Here is a 14,599-nt window from a genome sequence, read left to right as displayed (position 1 = left end):
AATGTTGTGAAACTGTCTTATACATGATACGTTTTTGTTAGCTATGCAATCATGGTCAATCCACCATTTTAAGAAAATTCCTGTACTAAGCAGGAATATGACATTGTTATCAGGGTATAGATTAACATTAGGTGTGTTCTATAGAATGCTGTGCGTCTAGTTTTCTTGTTGCTTTCTTTTTTATGACTGACGGGCAACATCTTCACAATTTTAGTGTAAAAATATTTAAAAAAAAAATCCTAAAACAACCAAAAACCTAATCTGTCCTTAAATAAAAGAAACATATAAGTTTGTCAGGAATATGTTTATTTGACAAATGTACAGTTCTAAAGCATTTCATATCAGGTCGTCTTCGTGTTACCTACAACGATAATAACGATTCAAAGATATTCTCGATTATATTTATAGTATTAATTATGTCTATCAAAACCTTACATTGGCATGACAAGAAAGGTTTATCTATAACTGTGACACAAGAAATGTTGTTGTTTTCAAAACTGTAGTTGATGAAAATTTGGATCCTTAGTTGTCAGTAGCAAGGTGTGGTTTATTTATATATGTTTGAATGCATGTCGTTGTGCGTGTGTTTCCTTAACGTTTCTTTTTTTCATAAACTTTCATAAACATAAGAAAGCATACAATTTCAAATGATATCATATGTAATCAAGATCTAATATAACTGGCTATGTATCGATACAGTATTTTGTATTAAACATGCAACGATAAATATTACTTGTTCCGTTGCAGTAAGATTTGACAACTCAATCAGCATCATACTGTACTTCACTAATCCCGCTGCAAATGTCTGCACCTGTCCTAAGTCAGGAATCTGATGTACAGTAGTTGTCGTTTAGTTATGTAATTTATACGTATTTCTCGTTTCTCGTCATTTTTTTTTATAGATTAGACCTTCGGGTTTTTTTTCCGTTTGAATGGTTTTACACTAGAAATTTAGGGGCCCGTTATAGGTTGTTGTTCGGTGTGAGTCAATGCTCCATGTTGAAGGCTGTACATTGACCTTTAATGGATTACTTTTTTTAAAATTGCTATTTGGATGAAGAGTTGTCGCATGGGCACTCACACCACATCTTCCTATATCTAAATAAATAATAATTTCTAATGCGCGACTTGACCAATAACTTATTTATTATTGAAGCGGTCGATGTGTATACACTGTTAATACAGAAAAGTTAATTAATAAGCAGAAACTTACCTTTTAGAATATCTAATAGTATCCGTTACCAGTTGATCCACCGACAACGCTGCTGCCTCCACTAACTACACTGACTGGTCCAGTAACAATACCACCGAATGGCCCTCCAATACCACCGATTGGCCCTCCAATACCACCGATTGGACCTAGAAGTCCACTACCACCTCCAACAAGACCACTAACACCACCGATAATACCTCCACCACCGATGATACCTCCACCACCAATAATACCAGCGCCTCCAAGGGAAGCACCGTAATTTTGGCTGGTTACCCACCATGGCAACAAGGAACAACAAGTATTCAAACCTCCAGGAAGGAGAGGTGCCAAGTTACAGTTCTTGTTGAGTTTGATCTGTCCTGGAGCACATTTCAAACTGCATGTGCACCATGGTTGACCTCCACCAACAAGTCCTGTAAAGATATTAAAAGAAAGAAATTACAAAATGTCATAATGTCATATATTAAACATCGTCCAATTCGTTGATGACGTGCATACTAACACTAGTAAATGATATACTTCCAAAGCGATTTTCTTTATTTACCAAACAAGTAAATGCTCATAAGAGCTGTATGATAAATCAGGAAGTTAAATGCAGCGCCAAATGTACATGTATTTATTGTTGATTGAGTTAGAGCATTGATTCTTTATAATGACAGATGTTATCAACATGAAATACATGTATTGTTTTGAGTTGTGTAAACAATGAATCAATTAATATAGGTTCACCAGGTTTGCACCTATTACAGAGTTCATAGCGTATACTGTGGTTTTATGCTCAATTTCGTTTTATTGATTATACATTAGAAAAATACAATGTGGCATGATTGCCATGACAAATACATAATCAACTATATGGCACCGCACGGCTACAACAATTATCACTGGGATAAAGCTGATGACCGTAACTGCATTCACGGTCATCCCAAGATGTCAAATGAAAAACTAGGTCAGTTTCTGTATTGTCTGTTAAAGTGTTTATATATCCTTTTCTTTATAAAGCAAACATTGATGCGATGTAAATTAATAAAAGATTCACAGGAAATTACAAATAACTACTCAGAAATGTACATAAAACGGGAAATTCTATTTGAAAAAATCATTAAGATGACCGTAAATCATTATCAAAATATTTTCAAGATGACCGTAACATATAACAAGGATGACCGTGATTGGTTAACAGATGACCGCAACTTGTAAAGGATGACTGTAATTTGTAAAGGCTGAGTGTAATGTATAATAGATGACCGTTACTTTTAAAAGATTTCCGTCAATATTGTAAGAGATATCAGTATTTGTAATAGCTTTTTGTTTACTTTGTTTCAATAAGGGATCGATTAGTGGATATAAATATGTTCCATACATTTGTTTTTAACTATTTGCCGTATTTTGGGTTCATGACTATTCTAGTAAATTGCATATTTATCGTAAACAATGAAATATTTATTGAGATCGATGTTAATATTCTAATACAAATTGACAGCGATACGACGAAAAATTTAAGAACCATGAACGTGTCTCCAGTACTATGTATAATGGCATTAACAGGAATCCCAGACATAAACAAAAATCGTTTGTTGTTTATGTGCATGTCTTGTTGCAAATTCATTTAAAAAATTAAGACCTTTACCGTAAAGAAGATATTGCTTGTTAACTATGTATTTGAAGCACGTCTTATTGTCTTCTACCTATAGAGTAATACTCTCCTATAATTACGTTTATACCAACACAATTAATCATTTACGGATATTTTTCTCTAAGATTTGACGGTCATCATCTAAAGGTTACGGTCATCATTTACACATAAAGGTCATCTTAAAACCAATTACAGTCACCCTTGTTATGAATTGTTGATTCTGTTACGGTCATCTCGATTGTAATTTACGGTCATCTGAGCGATTTGTTCAATTCGCAATTCCTGTTTCATGCACATTTCTTGGTAGTAAATAATGAATTCCGTGTGAATCTTTTATGAATTTACATCGTATCAATGTATGATTTGTGAACAACATGATTTAGAAACACGTTAACATACAATACAAATACTAACCTAATATTTCTTTCGACATCTTGGGATGACCGTGAATGCAGTTACGGTCATCAGCTTTACTCCAAGGAATTATGGCAAAAAGTAAATTATTACACAAACGTTGAATGCAATGTCAAAACAAATGTGCATGCATATACCAAATATTTAAATTATTTTTATTAAACTATTGTTAGGAGCCATTTTATAACGGGTTGTGGATTTTTTCCTTTCCATAATATAAATGGTCATTTATAACATACCTGTATGTATTCCTCCAACCAATCCTCCTAATCCACCTAATCCTCCTAATCCTCCTAATCCACCATTGTTAAGCAGAAGTCCACTACCACTGACAATTCCACCAGCCCCACCAATAATTCCACCGCCGCCAATGAGTGGACCACCAGAAACAACTCCACCACTAACAAGTCCTCCTAATAATGGACCTCCTTTGCCATATGCCGAAACAGAGGCAACAAGAGAAACTAGAAGTAGAGTCAACATTATGATGGGTTACTTTGATCTGTAGAAGATGTGAAATATACTCAGATATGAATGTTCTTTTATACTATGATTATTGTAAGACACGTGATGCATTACTTAAAAAAACAGTGGTTTGATAAATTATGAAAAAGGAGAATTATAAAATTGCGGTTTTAAATGGTGCAATTCATGCATATGTTGATTAGGTATGTGTTTTTGTGGACACAGTCCTGTACATAGCATGCAGCTATCACGAACATAAAATATGATACTTTCAGAAAGAAAAAAGAAGTTAGCTGATGTCAGCCAGTTGTAAATGAGAAAAGTATAAATCTATCAACATTAATTATTGCATCATCTTATAGTGCATTATAAAGGAATGTAAACGGTTTCATTGGTGTAATAAGTTCACAGAACAGATTAATGCAAAGATACAATATCTTTATTTCTTGTTAAGACGGGCATGAAGAATGAAATATAAATGTAGAAATTATATCGTCTTCAATGAAAAGAGAATATTATACAAAGAACAAGTGTTTCTTCACAATACTTGATAAATAGTAGCCTAAGAAAGAACTGTCAACTACTTTGTCAGAAAGTATACCAATAGCATTGATTGTTAAAAAAAGAATACTGTTTCATGAGGCTAATGTTTTACTTATCCATAATATTTAAGTGTGCTCTATAATTTGTTTAGTTTTAATGTTTTCAAAAGTAGTAGGTTCAGTGAGACCCCTTTTGTCCCTAACAAAGAGCAGTTTTACAAAATTATTAAAATGTATACTTTTATTTATTTAGAGGACCGTAAAATGCATCTGCTTAATAAATATGTGATGTGTTTGACAATACAATGCACATATATCGGGAAGTAGCATCATCAAGTCATGCTAACTTACCGAAATCTTCACAATGTTAGCATTTTAGATATATTTTAGACGGTTTCCGTCTTAAACGAAAATGGCTGCATTCCTGTTCAATCTTTACATTGAATTGTAATTTGTCTTTGATGAGATTACATAACATATATTAAGGTTGGGGATGAACACGGATGCGGCCACTTTCATTTTTGACAAAAATCGTTTGAAAGGTGACAATTTTTGTCATATTTGATAGATTTTTCAAATTTAAGCTAGAATCGGGGCGTTTTGAATGATAAACTCAGTTAAAATCTGTTACATATACGTATTGAATCAACTAAACTAGATATTCAAGTGTTTAAAAAATTGTCAAAAACCTTCCGTCAGATAAACTTGAAATTTGAGGCTAAAATCGGCCTCTTCCGGACCTTATCCTTTAACGAGTGCCATATAGAGACCAGGATATGTTACCCAGCAGGGCACCGTATATAAGCCCCAATTTGTTTGTTCGTGTTTCTCTTTAATTATCTATGTTTATTGTGAACTTTTGTTAGTCTGTTGGTCCTTATCTGTTTATTTTAACTTATGACTTGCAATGTCAAGCTTGCATGGTGTGTCGCTCTTTTACAACACATAAATTTCCAATTCCCTTAAACAAAGTATGCATAAGAAAGTCTCGACCATATTATTCAGTGACTATCTTCTATTACTGAGCTCTTATCTTAGTATTGATGCTTCCTTGATGACAACATCTTATTTGAACTACAGTGATTTTATATATAACAATTTATAGGGACATCAGTCAATTCGACTTTGAGCTTCCCCGCTTTAATAAAATAATGCATTATTTTAACTATTCAGATTCTATTATAATTGGTATAATTGATTTAAATAAAAATGAACAGTTCAGTTTATATAAAAGGCCAATATTTGGAATGTTTAGTAATATTAATTTAAAAATTTCCTTGTTTTAATTTAAAGAAAAACAATGATTATTTTTTCAACATTTAAATTTTTCTGTAGCACGGTATGATATTGTGCTGATTATTATATGGGGTATAAAAAGTACTGATATATTTTGCTATGAAAATACTACTGATATATTATGCGACTATAAGAAATATAAAGTGCAGACATGATCAGTTTTGGTTGACAAATGGTTAATGAGGAGAAATATTTTTTTTTTATTATTCAATATTTTGAATAAAAAGAGGAGAAGCTGGCATTTTTAATTGATGCCGAAAAATATATACTTCATATACATTGTGTTCCAATACTGCTGTCATTTGTATTAAACAATCACACCTCACAGAAAAATAATACTGATTTACTACGCCACTATAACATTTGCATAATGAAGTGCAAATATTTTTTTTAGTTTTGGCTGATGCGGTAAAAACATTTTGTTATACATGTCAGTCTGAGGTATCGAAACTACTGATATTTTTTATGGTTGAATAATTTGAATATAAGGAGTACATGCTTGCACTCCAAATTGATGTGGACAAATTGTTTTAGTCATTGTGTTTAACTATTGCTATCATATTTATAATACAATCAATCATGACATTGAATTATTTCAGATTTACTATGCGACTTTAAAATTTACATAATAAATTGCAAATATTTTCAGTTTTGGTTGATGCGGTCAAATAATTTGGTCAAACTAGTCCGTCTAAAGTATTGAAAATACTGTTATTTTTTTACGATATTTTGAATAAAAAGAGGACATGCTGGCACTCTAATTTGATGTTGACAACATTATGTAGTCATTGTGTTCCAATATTGCTGACATCGTTATTATCTGAAATCCATTAATAGACGAAGTGTGCAAACTGTACCAAATAGTCAGGCGATCATGATTTTCCTTCTTTCAGTTGAAAGCCCCATTGATGGTTTTACATAATCAATCCTGGCACAGAAATATTACCGATTTACTATGATGCACGATAGATTAGCATTATAAACTGCAAATATGGTCATTTTTGGTTGAGTCGCTCAAAAGTTTTTGTTATATTTTTGTCAGTTTGAGATGTGAAAACTGCTGGATTTTGGTAAAGGTCTAATTAATTGGATGAATTTAAGACAAGCTTGTCTGTTTTTTTGTGCAGAAAAAAAAATATTTTTATGATTATTTTTTAATTATTTAAAGCTGTAATATCTTCAACTGTATTCGTCAATATGCCATTCGAACAATGTTGATGAACCTTATCATTAGATATGTAAGGTCAATATTTTCTGTCTGCGTTAACACGCGTGTACAACACACAATACAAGTGCTTTTACGAAAATATAAGATGCGCCCTATTTCACGTTAATAATAAAAAGATGATGTGTATTGATTGCCAATGAGACAAATGTCCTCAATATATACCACATGACACAGAAATTAACAACTCTAGGTCACCGTACGGCTTTCAACAATGAGCATATCCCATACCGAATATTCAACTATAAAAGGCCCTGAAATGACAATGTAAAACAATTAACGCGAAAGTAAACGTGCGTTTACTCTTTACAAAATTAGAAGACGAGCCATTCTCATGTTAACGTAAAGGTAAACGCGGAAGTAAAACGTTTACTTTTATTGTCTACTGAAATTACGGTGTTTACGCACAGAAAATGCACGCGAGATTGGTCTACATCAAACTGTAAATCTTGTATATATGACGCGTCTAACGTATTAAACTAAACCATGTTACCTTTGATATCTTGTATTATGATACACTGCATAGAAATGTCGCCAAAGAGCACGTTTACTTATCATATTTCAGCTATTACAGAGTTACTGAAGCAAAATTCTTGCGAGATATATGTATGTTGTCAAAAAAGCCAGCACATATCAACTACTAGGTAAATCTGTGCCTTTGTTCTGTTCGCGATTACATCAGCAAAGTGTACGTTATTATGAAACATATCCGTGATAACGACATGAACTGTACTATAGTGTTAAAAAATATGTATCATTTAATGTTTGCGGTTAGTCAGTGTTAACCATATTTATTAAAAATTGTCACCATACATCAATTTCGCAATGAGTTTTTACGATCTGATGACCAGCCATCGACATCAATAGCTTATTAAAGACATGAATTAAACACATTAAACAATCATGTTAAGGGACCTCGCGGGTATAAATCTTTTTTTTTAATATTAGATTTCGCTATTTTTTTTCTATTAACAAACTTCTTATGTTGTACTGTAATACCACTGTCCCAAGATAGGGGAGGATTAGGATTCCGATGACATATTTAACCCGGCCACATTATGTATGTATGTGCCTGTCCCAAGTCAGAAGCCAGTAGTTGTTGTCGTTTGTTTATGTGTATTCGTCCATTTTTTGTACATAAATAAGGCAGTTAGATTTCTTGTTTCAATTGTTTTACATTGTCACATCGGGTCTCTTCTGGAGAGTTGTCTCATTGGCAATCATACAACATATGCTTTTTATATACATATCTTATACTAGATAGAAAAAAATAGAATAAAAATATAGGGTCATTTTAGCTCACAATCCGCCTTCAAAAGAAGCAAGTATTTTCATTAGGTTACTTTTTTTTCAATGTCGAACTAAAACATGTTAAAGGAGAAAAACGGTAATATCGAAATAAAAAAAGAACTTAAATACAGATATCGCTTAAATTTGACAGTAGTCATTTTTTGAATACAGCTTTTTTGAAAAACATAATAAACAGTATAGGTCACAGATCGCGAGTAGTCCAAAAAAAAATTCAATTATAATAAATTAAAAAATGGCATTTTTCACCAAAGGGAGATAATTTGTAGCTTTTTCAATGATATAAAAATCTTAAACGTCATCTGGGGCCAAAACAAATTGATTTGTTTGGTTGAATTGTGTACCATTATCATTAAGTAAAATGTGATGTAAGAAATGTTTGTTTTCAGAGTCCATATAATCAGGTAAGTACTAGAGATAGTTGTATCGTTACCAATGAACAGCAAAGACAGTGGTTGGTCAAGAGACTAAAATATAGAATTCCACAGCTAATCAACTGGAAAAAGAATAACGGGTTACGGGTTACTGGTTGATACAAGTGGGGACTAGAAATGTATAAAGTCTTACCAAAACAAACCAAAATTGGACATTTTTGTTCGAATGGATCTCAGCTATTTGATCATCTATTTAGGTTGCTATACAACTGGTAATACTACATATTCCTTATTTAAACAAAATTAAAAAAAAACGAAGAAAAATTACCGTCATTTTACTGGATAACAAAACTTCACAAACTCGATATAAGGAACGAAACATTGCTGGATCATCAAAATGTACTAACCACAATTCTTTCGACAGTAAAAGATGGCCTTCAAATATTCTGATGAGATATATTCTGTAAGTGGTGTAAACCAGATATAATTTAAGATCACAATATCTTAAATTTTATAGAAACATTAAGACTTTTAATTTTCTTATGCTTAACACTTGTTTTACCCATGTTTAGTTGATAGATCGACTTCAATATCTCACCATACAGAGCTCTTTCTATAAAAGTTGGAATCTTAATTTGTGAAGAATCACACTGAATATACCAGAAAAAAGCTTGACATTTTAATTGACAGTATATTTGTTGACTTGAAGGCTTGCTATTTCACCAGACAATCAATGTTCCAATAGGTACTAATTGTACACCGCTACTGGCATTTTTGTGTTTGTATTCGTATGAAGCATAAAACGTACATATGTTTCTCAAAGACAAAAAGGAAAAGCACCTTGTGAATTTTTTTTAAAAAATCTTTCAGATATATTGATGATGTTATATCACTGAAAAAAAAACATATTTCAGCCAATACTTACATCTAATAAATCTCTTGTTTACATATCTGAGATGATGCGTTATGTTCAAGCCGTTCACACAATACAGACTTTACATACAGGAGTGTGCTACTTACGTAGGAAGAGGAAAGATTAAAAATAAATTTCTTTACATTTAAGAAATAATTCATGGGGGCTTGAATATATCGTGATTTTACCACGGGTTGGCCACTTATGACAAATATTTTACCCTGAGCGATAGAGAGGGGTAAAATATCGGCATAAAGGGACAACCCGTGGTAAAATCTAGATATATTCAAGCCCCCATGAATTATTTCGATTCTAATAAGACAAATACGGCAATTCTTTTGGATCGAAGCGCTCTAGGTGGAGGCAAATATTTGCCATTCCCATAAATAAACGCACTATTAAATTGGCGTAAAAGAACGGAGCAAACTGAATTAGTGACATGCTTAAACTATTTCAAATAACGCATATAAATAGTTTTGAATTATTTTAAATGATAATTTACTTATATGTCTTAAATGTTTAAACAAATATGGCTTATAACACATTTTAGCATCGTTTGTTTACGTTGCCATGTTGTGATGATTTTCGGTTTTTCAAGCGTGTATTTTCCCGTAAAATGCTCATATTCTAACGTCATCGTATTATGACGTCGCGAAACTAATTTATAAAAAAGCATATGACGTGGGAGTACGATCGCAACAGCCCATGCAATATATTCAAATTTTACCACGGGTGTGTACTCAAAGCGTTTGAAGGACGTCATGTTAAAATTTAGATTAACTAAGGAGATTTTACCATGTCTTCTATTTTGATTTATCAATTACGTCGTCTTATCTTTTAAGTACCGAACAAGATTTTTTCCCGATTATGACTAAATTACTAATTGTGAAATCGCATTGTTAACAGACACGTAACGGTATTTGTTAATCCAACATTGATGCATGTTATGAAGTAGTCTTTGTAATTCTGATCGGATATTTTTAAATGCTTATCGCTTATAGTTTTAATTTCATCGCCAAGTATGATATTACCTGTGATGTCACTTTTCTGGCGTTAAAACAGTCTCGTGACGGCGTTTGTAATTTTGTTGCACTGTGTTTGTATGCTTTTCTAGGTTTTGTAACGTGTTCGTTGTTACTCTGTGATCAGGATGTTTCAATATACTAACGTATTTTCGAGCTGAACACCAAAACAAAGTACTGAACCAGTCTATGTTTTATATGTACCTTATCATGAATGAATTCGTGACGTATTACACAGAACACAACATTCGAACTTTTTACGTATAACCACATGCATTTAAGTATATTGACATTTATTGATTGCATTAATAAATAAACCCTTGTGAGTTTCATATCTTGTTTTTGTGTATTATTCATTACATGCTCGGATCACAACATTGGCGTCGGACGAATCTGTTGATTTTGAAACTACCGCCCTGCACGGTACGTTTCACACCATTTGCTTTTCATTACTGCAAATTATAGCCTCTGCTATATCTTAAACATAATCCTTCATCAATTTGGGAAAGTGTAAGTACTTTTCAGGCAGTACTACAAATCAGATTCACTGTATGAAATTGAATGATTGTCTAGTTTCTCATTTTAATGAGTCGCCATTTTGAATAGCCAGACATCGTGGTTGATTACGAACACCGATCTTTGTGGCAAAGTACATTAGTGTATTCCTCCCGACACAGTATACTATCAGTTTAAATTAACAACTATTTAAAACCAAAAAAAATATAATACTTATTGATGCCACTTTGGATCAACTTTAATCAGTTGAGGGTGTATACAATGAAATGTCGATACAGATACTTAAGGTTAAAGATTCCTCTCATTGCATAGACCTAAATACAGTTTTAAACATTACTGGTGTGCCAAAATCAATTTTAAAGAAATATTTTGTTGAACCTGGTATGTTATTCTTTTACCAGAAACTACATAATGATCTAGTGAGTTTCAAGCAGGTATTCAAACATGACATATCCAGTGTAACTTCAGGACTTTAAGAGGGAGATACAAAAAATGTCAGAAGTTATCAGAAAGAATGAATTGACTACGGACTTATGTATTCGACTAACTTAAAAAGAGCGAACCCAGTTAGTAAGGTCAACCACCTAGTTCAAAAATCAGTTATCATTATTGAAGAACGAACATCCTGAACAACAAGTGCAGGAGAACAAGACACTGTGATAAAACATGATTACCAGCAGACTAAGGACCAACAAGGAATTCAATCTAATTTATTAGGCAATCCAGCCAAGTTAACATCATATCAGGCAAAGTGTCAACTATTAGTAAACCTACTGGACTCTCAAAGTCGAATGAGTTATACTTCATGAACACATTCATCCAGGAAAACTTGTGTGCCTCAGCAGAAACCACTCTCAATACTGCACCTGAAGTAACATAACAAAAACATGAGAAACCCAAGACTGACGTTTCTGTTGGTCAGGGGGGCTGGGCCCCACCTATGGATACTCCTTTATCTATTGGACAAGCTCAGTCTGATATCAAGGTACAGTTGAATGCAACACTCACCAATAAAGAATAATTGGATAGAATGTTTTCAATTGAACAGGGACCTTTGGATCCACCAGGATCCTTACATTGTGAAACTAATTAGATATCTAGAACCCATGAAACAAAATCAAATTATTTTGTCTGACAGGGTCACACTGGACTAGGGACTTTGGCTTCATTATCAGATTATGACCCTATCTTTTTTGAAAATTGTCCTGCACCCACATTGTCACTACAAAGACCTTGTAGTATCTTGCTTCCGAGAGTCAAGCATATTATTGGATCAGCTGTATCGACATCCCCAGCTTTCTACTCAGGATCAATAAAGGACACTCTAAACAGAACTGCAATATCATTTCAGCTGACTACTCCAGTTGTAATGTCCATTCTGTGACAACACTTCACGTGAGACAATCCGTGAAACTACATCTGACAGGCACAAGTGAAAACACTGCCAAAGGAAAGTCTCATCATCAAGTGAGGAGTCTTTTGACCGAGACTTATCCCAACTGAAAGAGTCTTATGTAAGGAGAAGGAGTAGGAGTCCTCAACCGCTAATCTTGGCCGTTTCTTGCAATATACCTTTGGAATACTTCCTCCGTGAACGCCAGAGTAAAAGGCCCGGTTAATCGTAGAGATAAATCACAGAACTATACATAGATCATTAAAATGCACTAAGTTTTCATTAGCGTACCAGAAAGCCAGGTATGGAGTCAATAGAACCACTGCTGGCGGTCCTCAGTCATATTCGCAACTGCAAGCTCTATTTCCGTACGTGAACGACTCTAATTATTGTCCACAGAGGCCAAGGGCTTCGCAAAACAGTAAGACGACTGAAAAAGTAGTAAACGTTTTACAATTCAATATCAAAGACTTAATATCTAAAGTTAATCAGTTATTAAAAGATGACAGTTGTAACCGACCATCGAGAAAATTAGTCCCCGTCAATGCGCCCTTTGAGCAATTATGTCAGATCACCAACTCCACCATTATCACATTTGAAATTCCGGAGTCCTCAAAACACCCACTTCTCGTCACCACAAGGAGGTAAAGAAAAGGACAACATGCCATTCAAAAGGACAAAATAACTTGCTTTTCAGAGGAACTTGTCCTCGAACTCCTCAAAAGACCTGTCTTTAAACAGGTCAGGATCAGACCACAAGGCTCACGTCTGATCCAAGACGAAGAGAAACTTGATGAGCTTGTTGTTAGAAATATTAATAGAAATTTATATATATCTGCAGCTGTAAATTCCATACTAGTCAGGGCTACCTTTGACACTGCTGCTACTTATAATTTAGTCAGGGCTACCATTGACACTGCCGCTACTTATACTTTAGTCAGGGCTAACATTGACACTGCTGCTACTTTTACTTTAGTCAGGGCTACCACTGACACTGCTGATACTTAAACTTTAGTCAGGGCTACCATTGACACTGCTTCTACTTATACTTTAGTCAGGGCTACCATTGACACTGCTGCTACTTATACTAGTCAGGGCTACCATTGACACTGCTGCTGCTTATACTTTAGTCAGGGCTAACATTGACACTGCTGCTACTTATGGTCCAAGGACACAATTATCGTCCTTTGGTTTTCGTTGTCTACGAATATAGTCCATAGTGTAAACAGTGTATAACTTGCATGTTTTATTTGATACACTTTCCCTATTTATTTCTTGATATTAAATGCATGACATATTAAGTAGGGGGATGTAATTACATGTCAAAAAAGGTTTGGTGCTGGTTCTTTATGTGAAGTAGTGAATTGGTCCAGTTCTAAAAGGTCAAAATTTATCACGTCTGAAGCTGTCAAACTGAATTTTACACCCTCTTAACACATAATTGTCAATATTTTGAGTTAGAGCTGGTAGAAGTTTCTATAATTTTGATATTATTTGTCTCACTGGCAGTACACTACACTGTAAAAAAAAATTTGAGAAAGAGCAGGTGCGATTTTTTTACTTTGAATTTATTGTCTAAAGAAATGTACTACCAAATAACTGTGTTATCGGGCCTAAGAGGTGGATTCCTGAAATCTAGATTCTGTACTTCGGCAACTTTCCTGAATGATTTGCTGGTTTCAATTTGTCAAACTCAATCAATGTAAAGGATTTACATCTTTGGTACACAGAAATTCTGTTAAAATGTGCCATTTTGGCATTCTACGGCTATAATAAGCATTCTAAAGCAGTTTACATTTTATGCCTAAGAGGCATGCTGACATTCTATCTGCCAGTTTTTTTGTTCCTGATATTTGTGTTTCTATGCTCAAATCAAATTTAGTTAACCATTTGTGAACTCTGAATATTGAAAAAAGTAGATTATCACAGAAAAAAAGTGCAGCATATTTTATTTTCATGGCCCTGGTTAAACGGCCTAATTGATGTATGTAAAATGTGAAGCGCTTTGTACATCAAATCTGTAGTCCATCACAAATATTTCCCTAAATCTGTAAAAAAAACACTTCACTACATTCAGTTCACCTAACTCCTTTAAAGGCTACCATATTTTTTTCCTGTATGATAGTAGGTGGTCCAAATTGATGCCTATTGAGACTAAAACTAAATACAAGTTTTCCATTGAAAAGTGAAAAAACTGACCGTCAGACCATATTGTCTTTCAAAAAAATTAAATGCAAGAGTCCTTTTGCAATACGACTTCTTGTATCATAACACCTTAGCAT

The 14,599-nt window shown here is 33.6% G+C and overlaps 1 protein-coding gene across 1 annotated transcript; it reads right to left on the bottom strand.

Annotated features, from left to right (window-relative positions):
* Nucleotides 1–285: 285 nt before the first annotated feature.
* Nucleotides 286–3,773, bottom strand: LOC134718533 (uncharacterized). Its single transcript, XM_063581133.1, has 3 exons — nucleotides 3,503–3,773; nucleotides 1,214–1,626; nucleotides 286–361 (listed from the first exon to the last, which is right to left on the bottom strand). Exons 1-2 carry the CDS (start codon nucleotides 3,744–3,746, stop codon nucleotides 1,226–1,228), a joined length of 645 nt encoding a protein of 214 aa, XP_063437203.1. The 5' UTR covers nucleotides 3,747–3,773; the 3' UTR covers nucleotides 286–361; nucleotides 1,214–1,225.
* Between the last annotated feature and the right edge of the window lie 10,826 nt (nucleotides 3,774–14,599).

The sequence above is a fragment of the Mytilus trossulus genome, chromosome 5 (assembly GCF_036588685.1).
Source record: "Mytilus trossulus isolate FHL-02 chromosome 5, PNRI_Mtr1.1.1.hap1, whole genome shotgun sequence".
Classification (NCBI taxonomy): Eukaryota; Metazoa; Mollusca; class Bivalvia; order Mytilida; family Mytilidae; genus Mytilus; species Mytilus trossulus.
The sequence above is the reverse complement of the archived record's forward strand: the minus strand, read 5'-3'. Positions and strand labels throughout refer to the sequence as shown.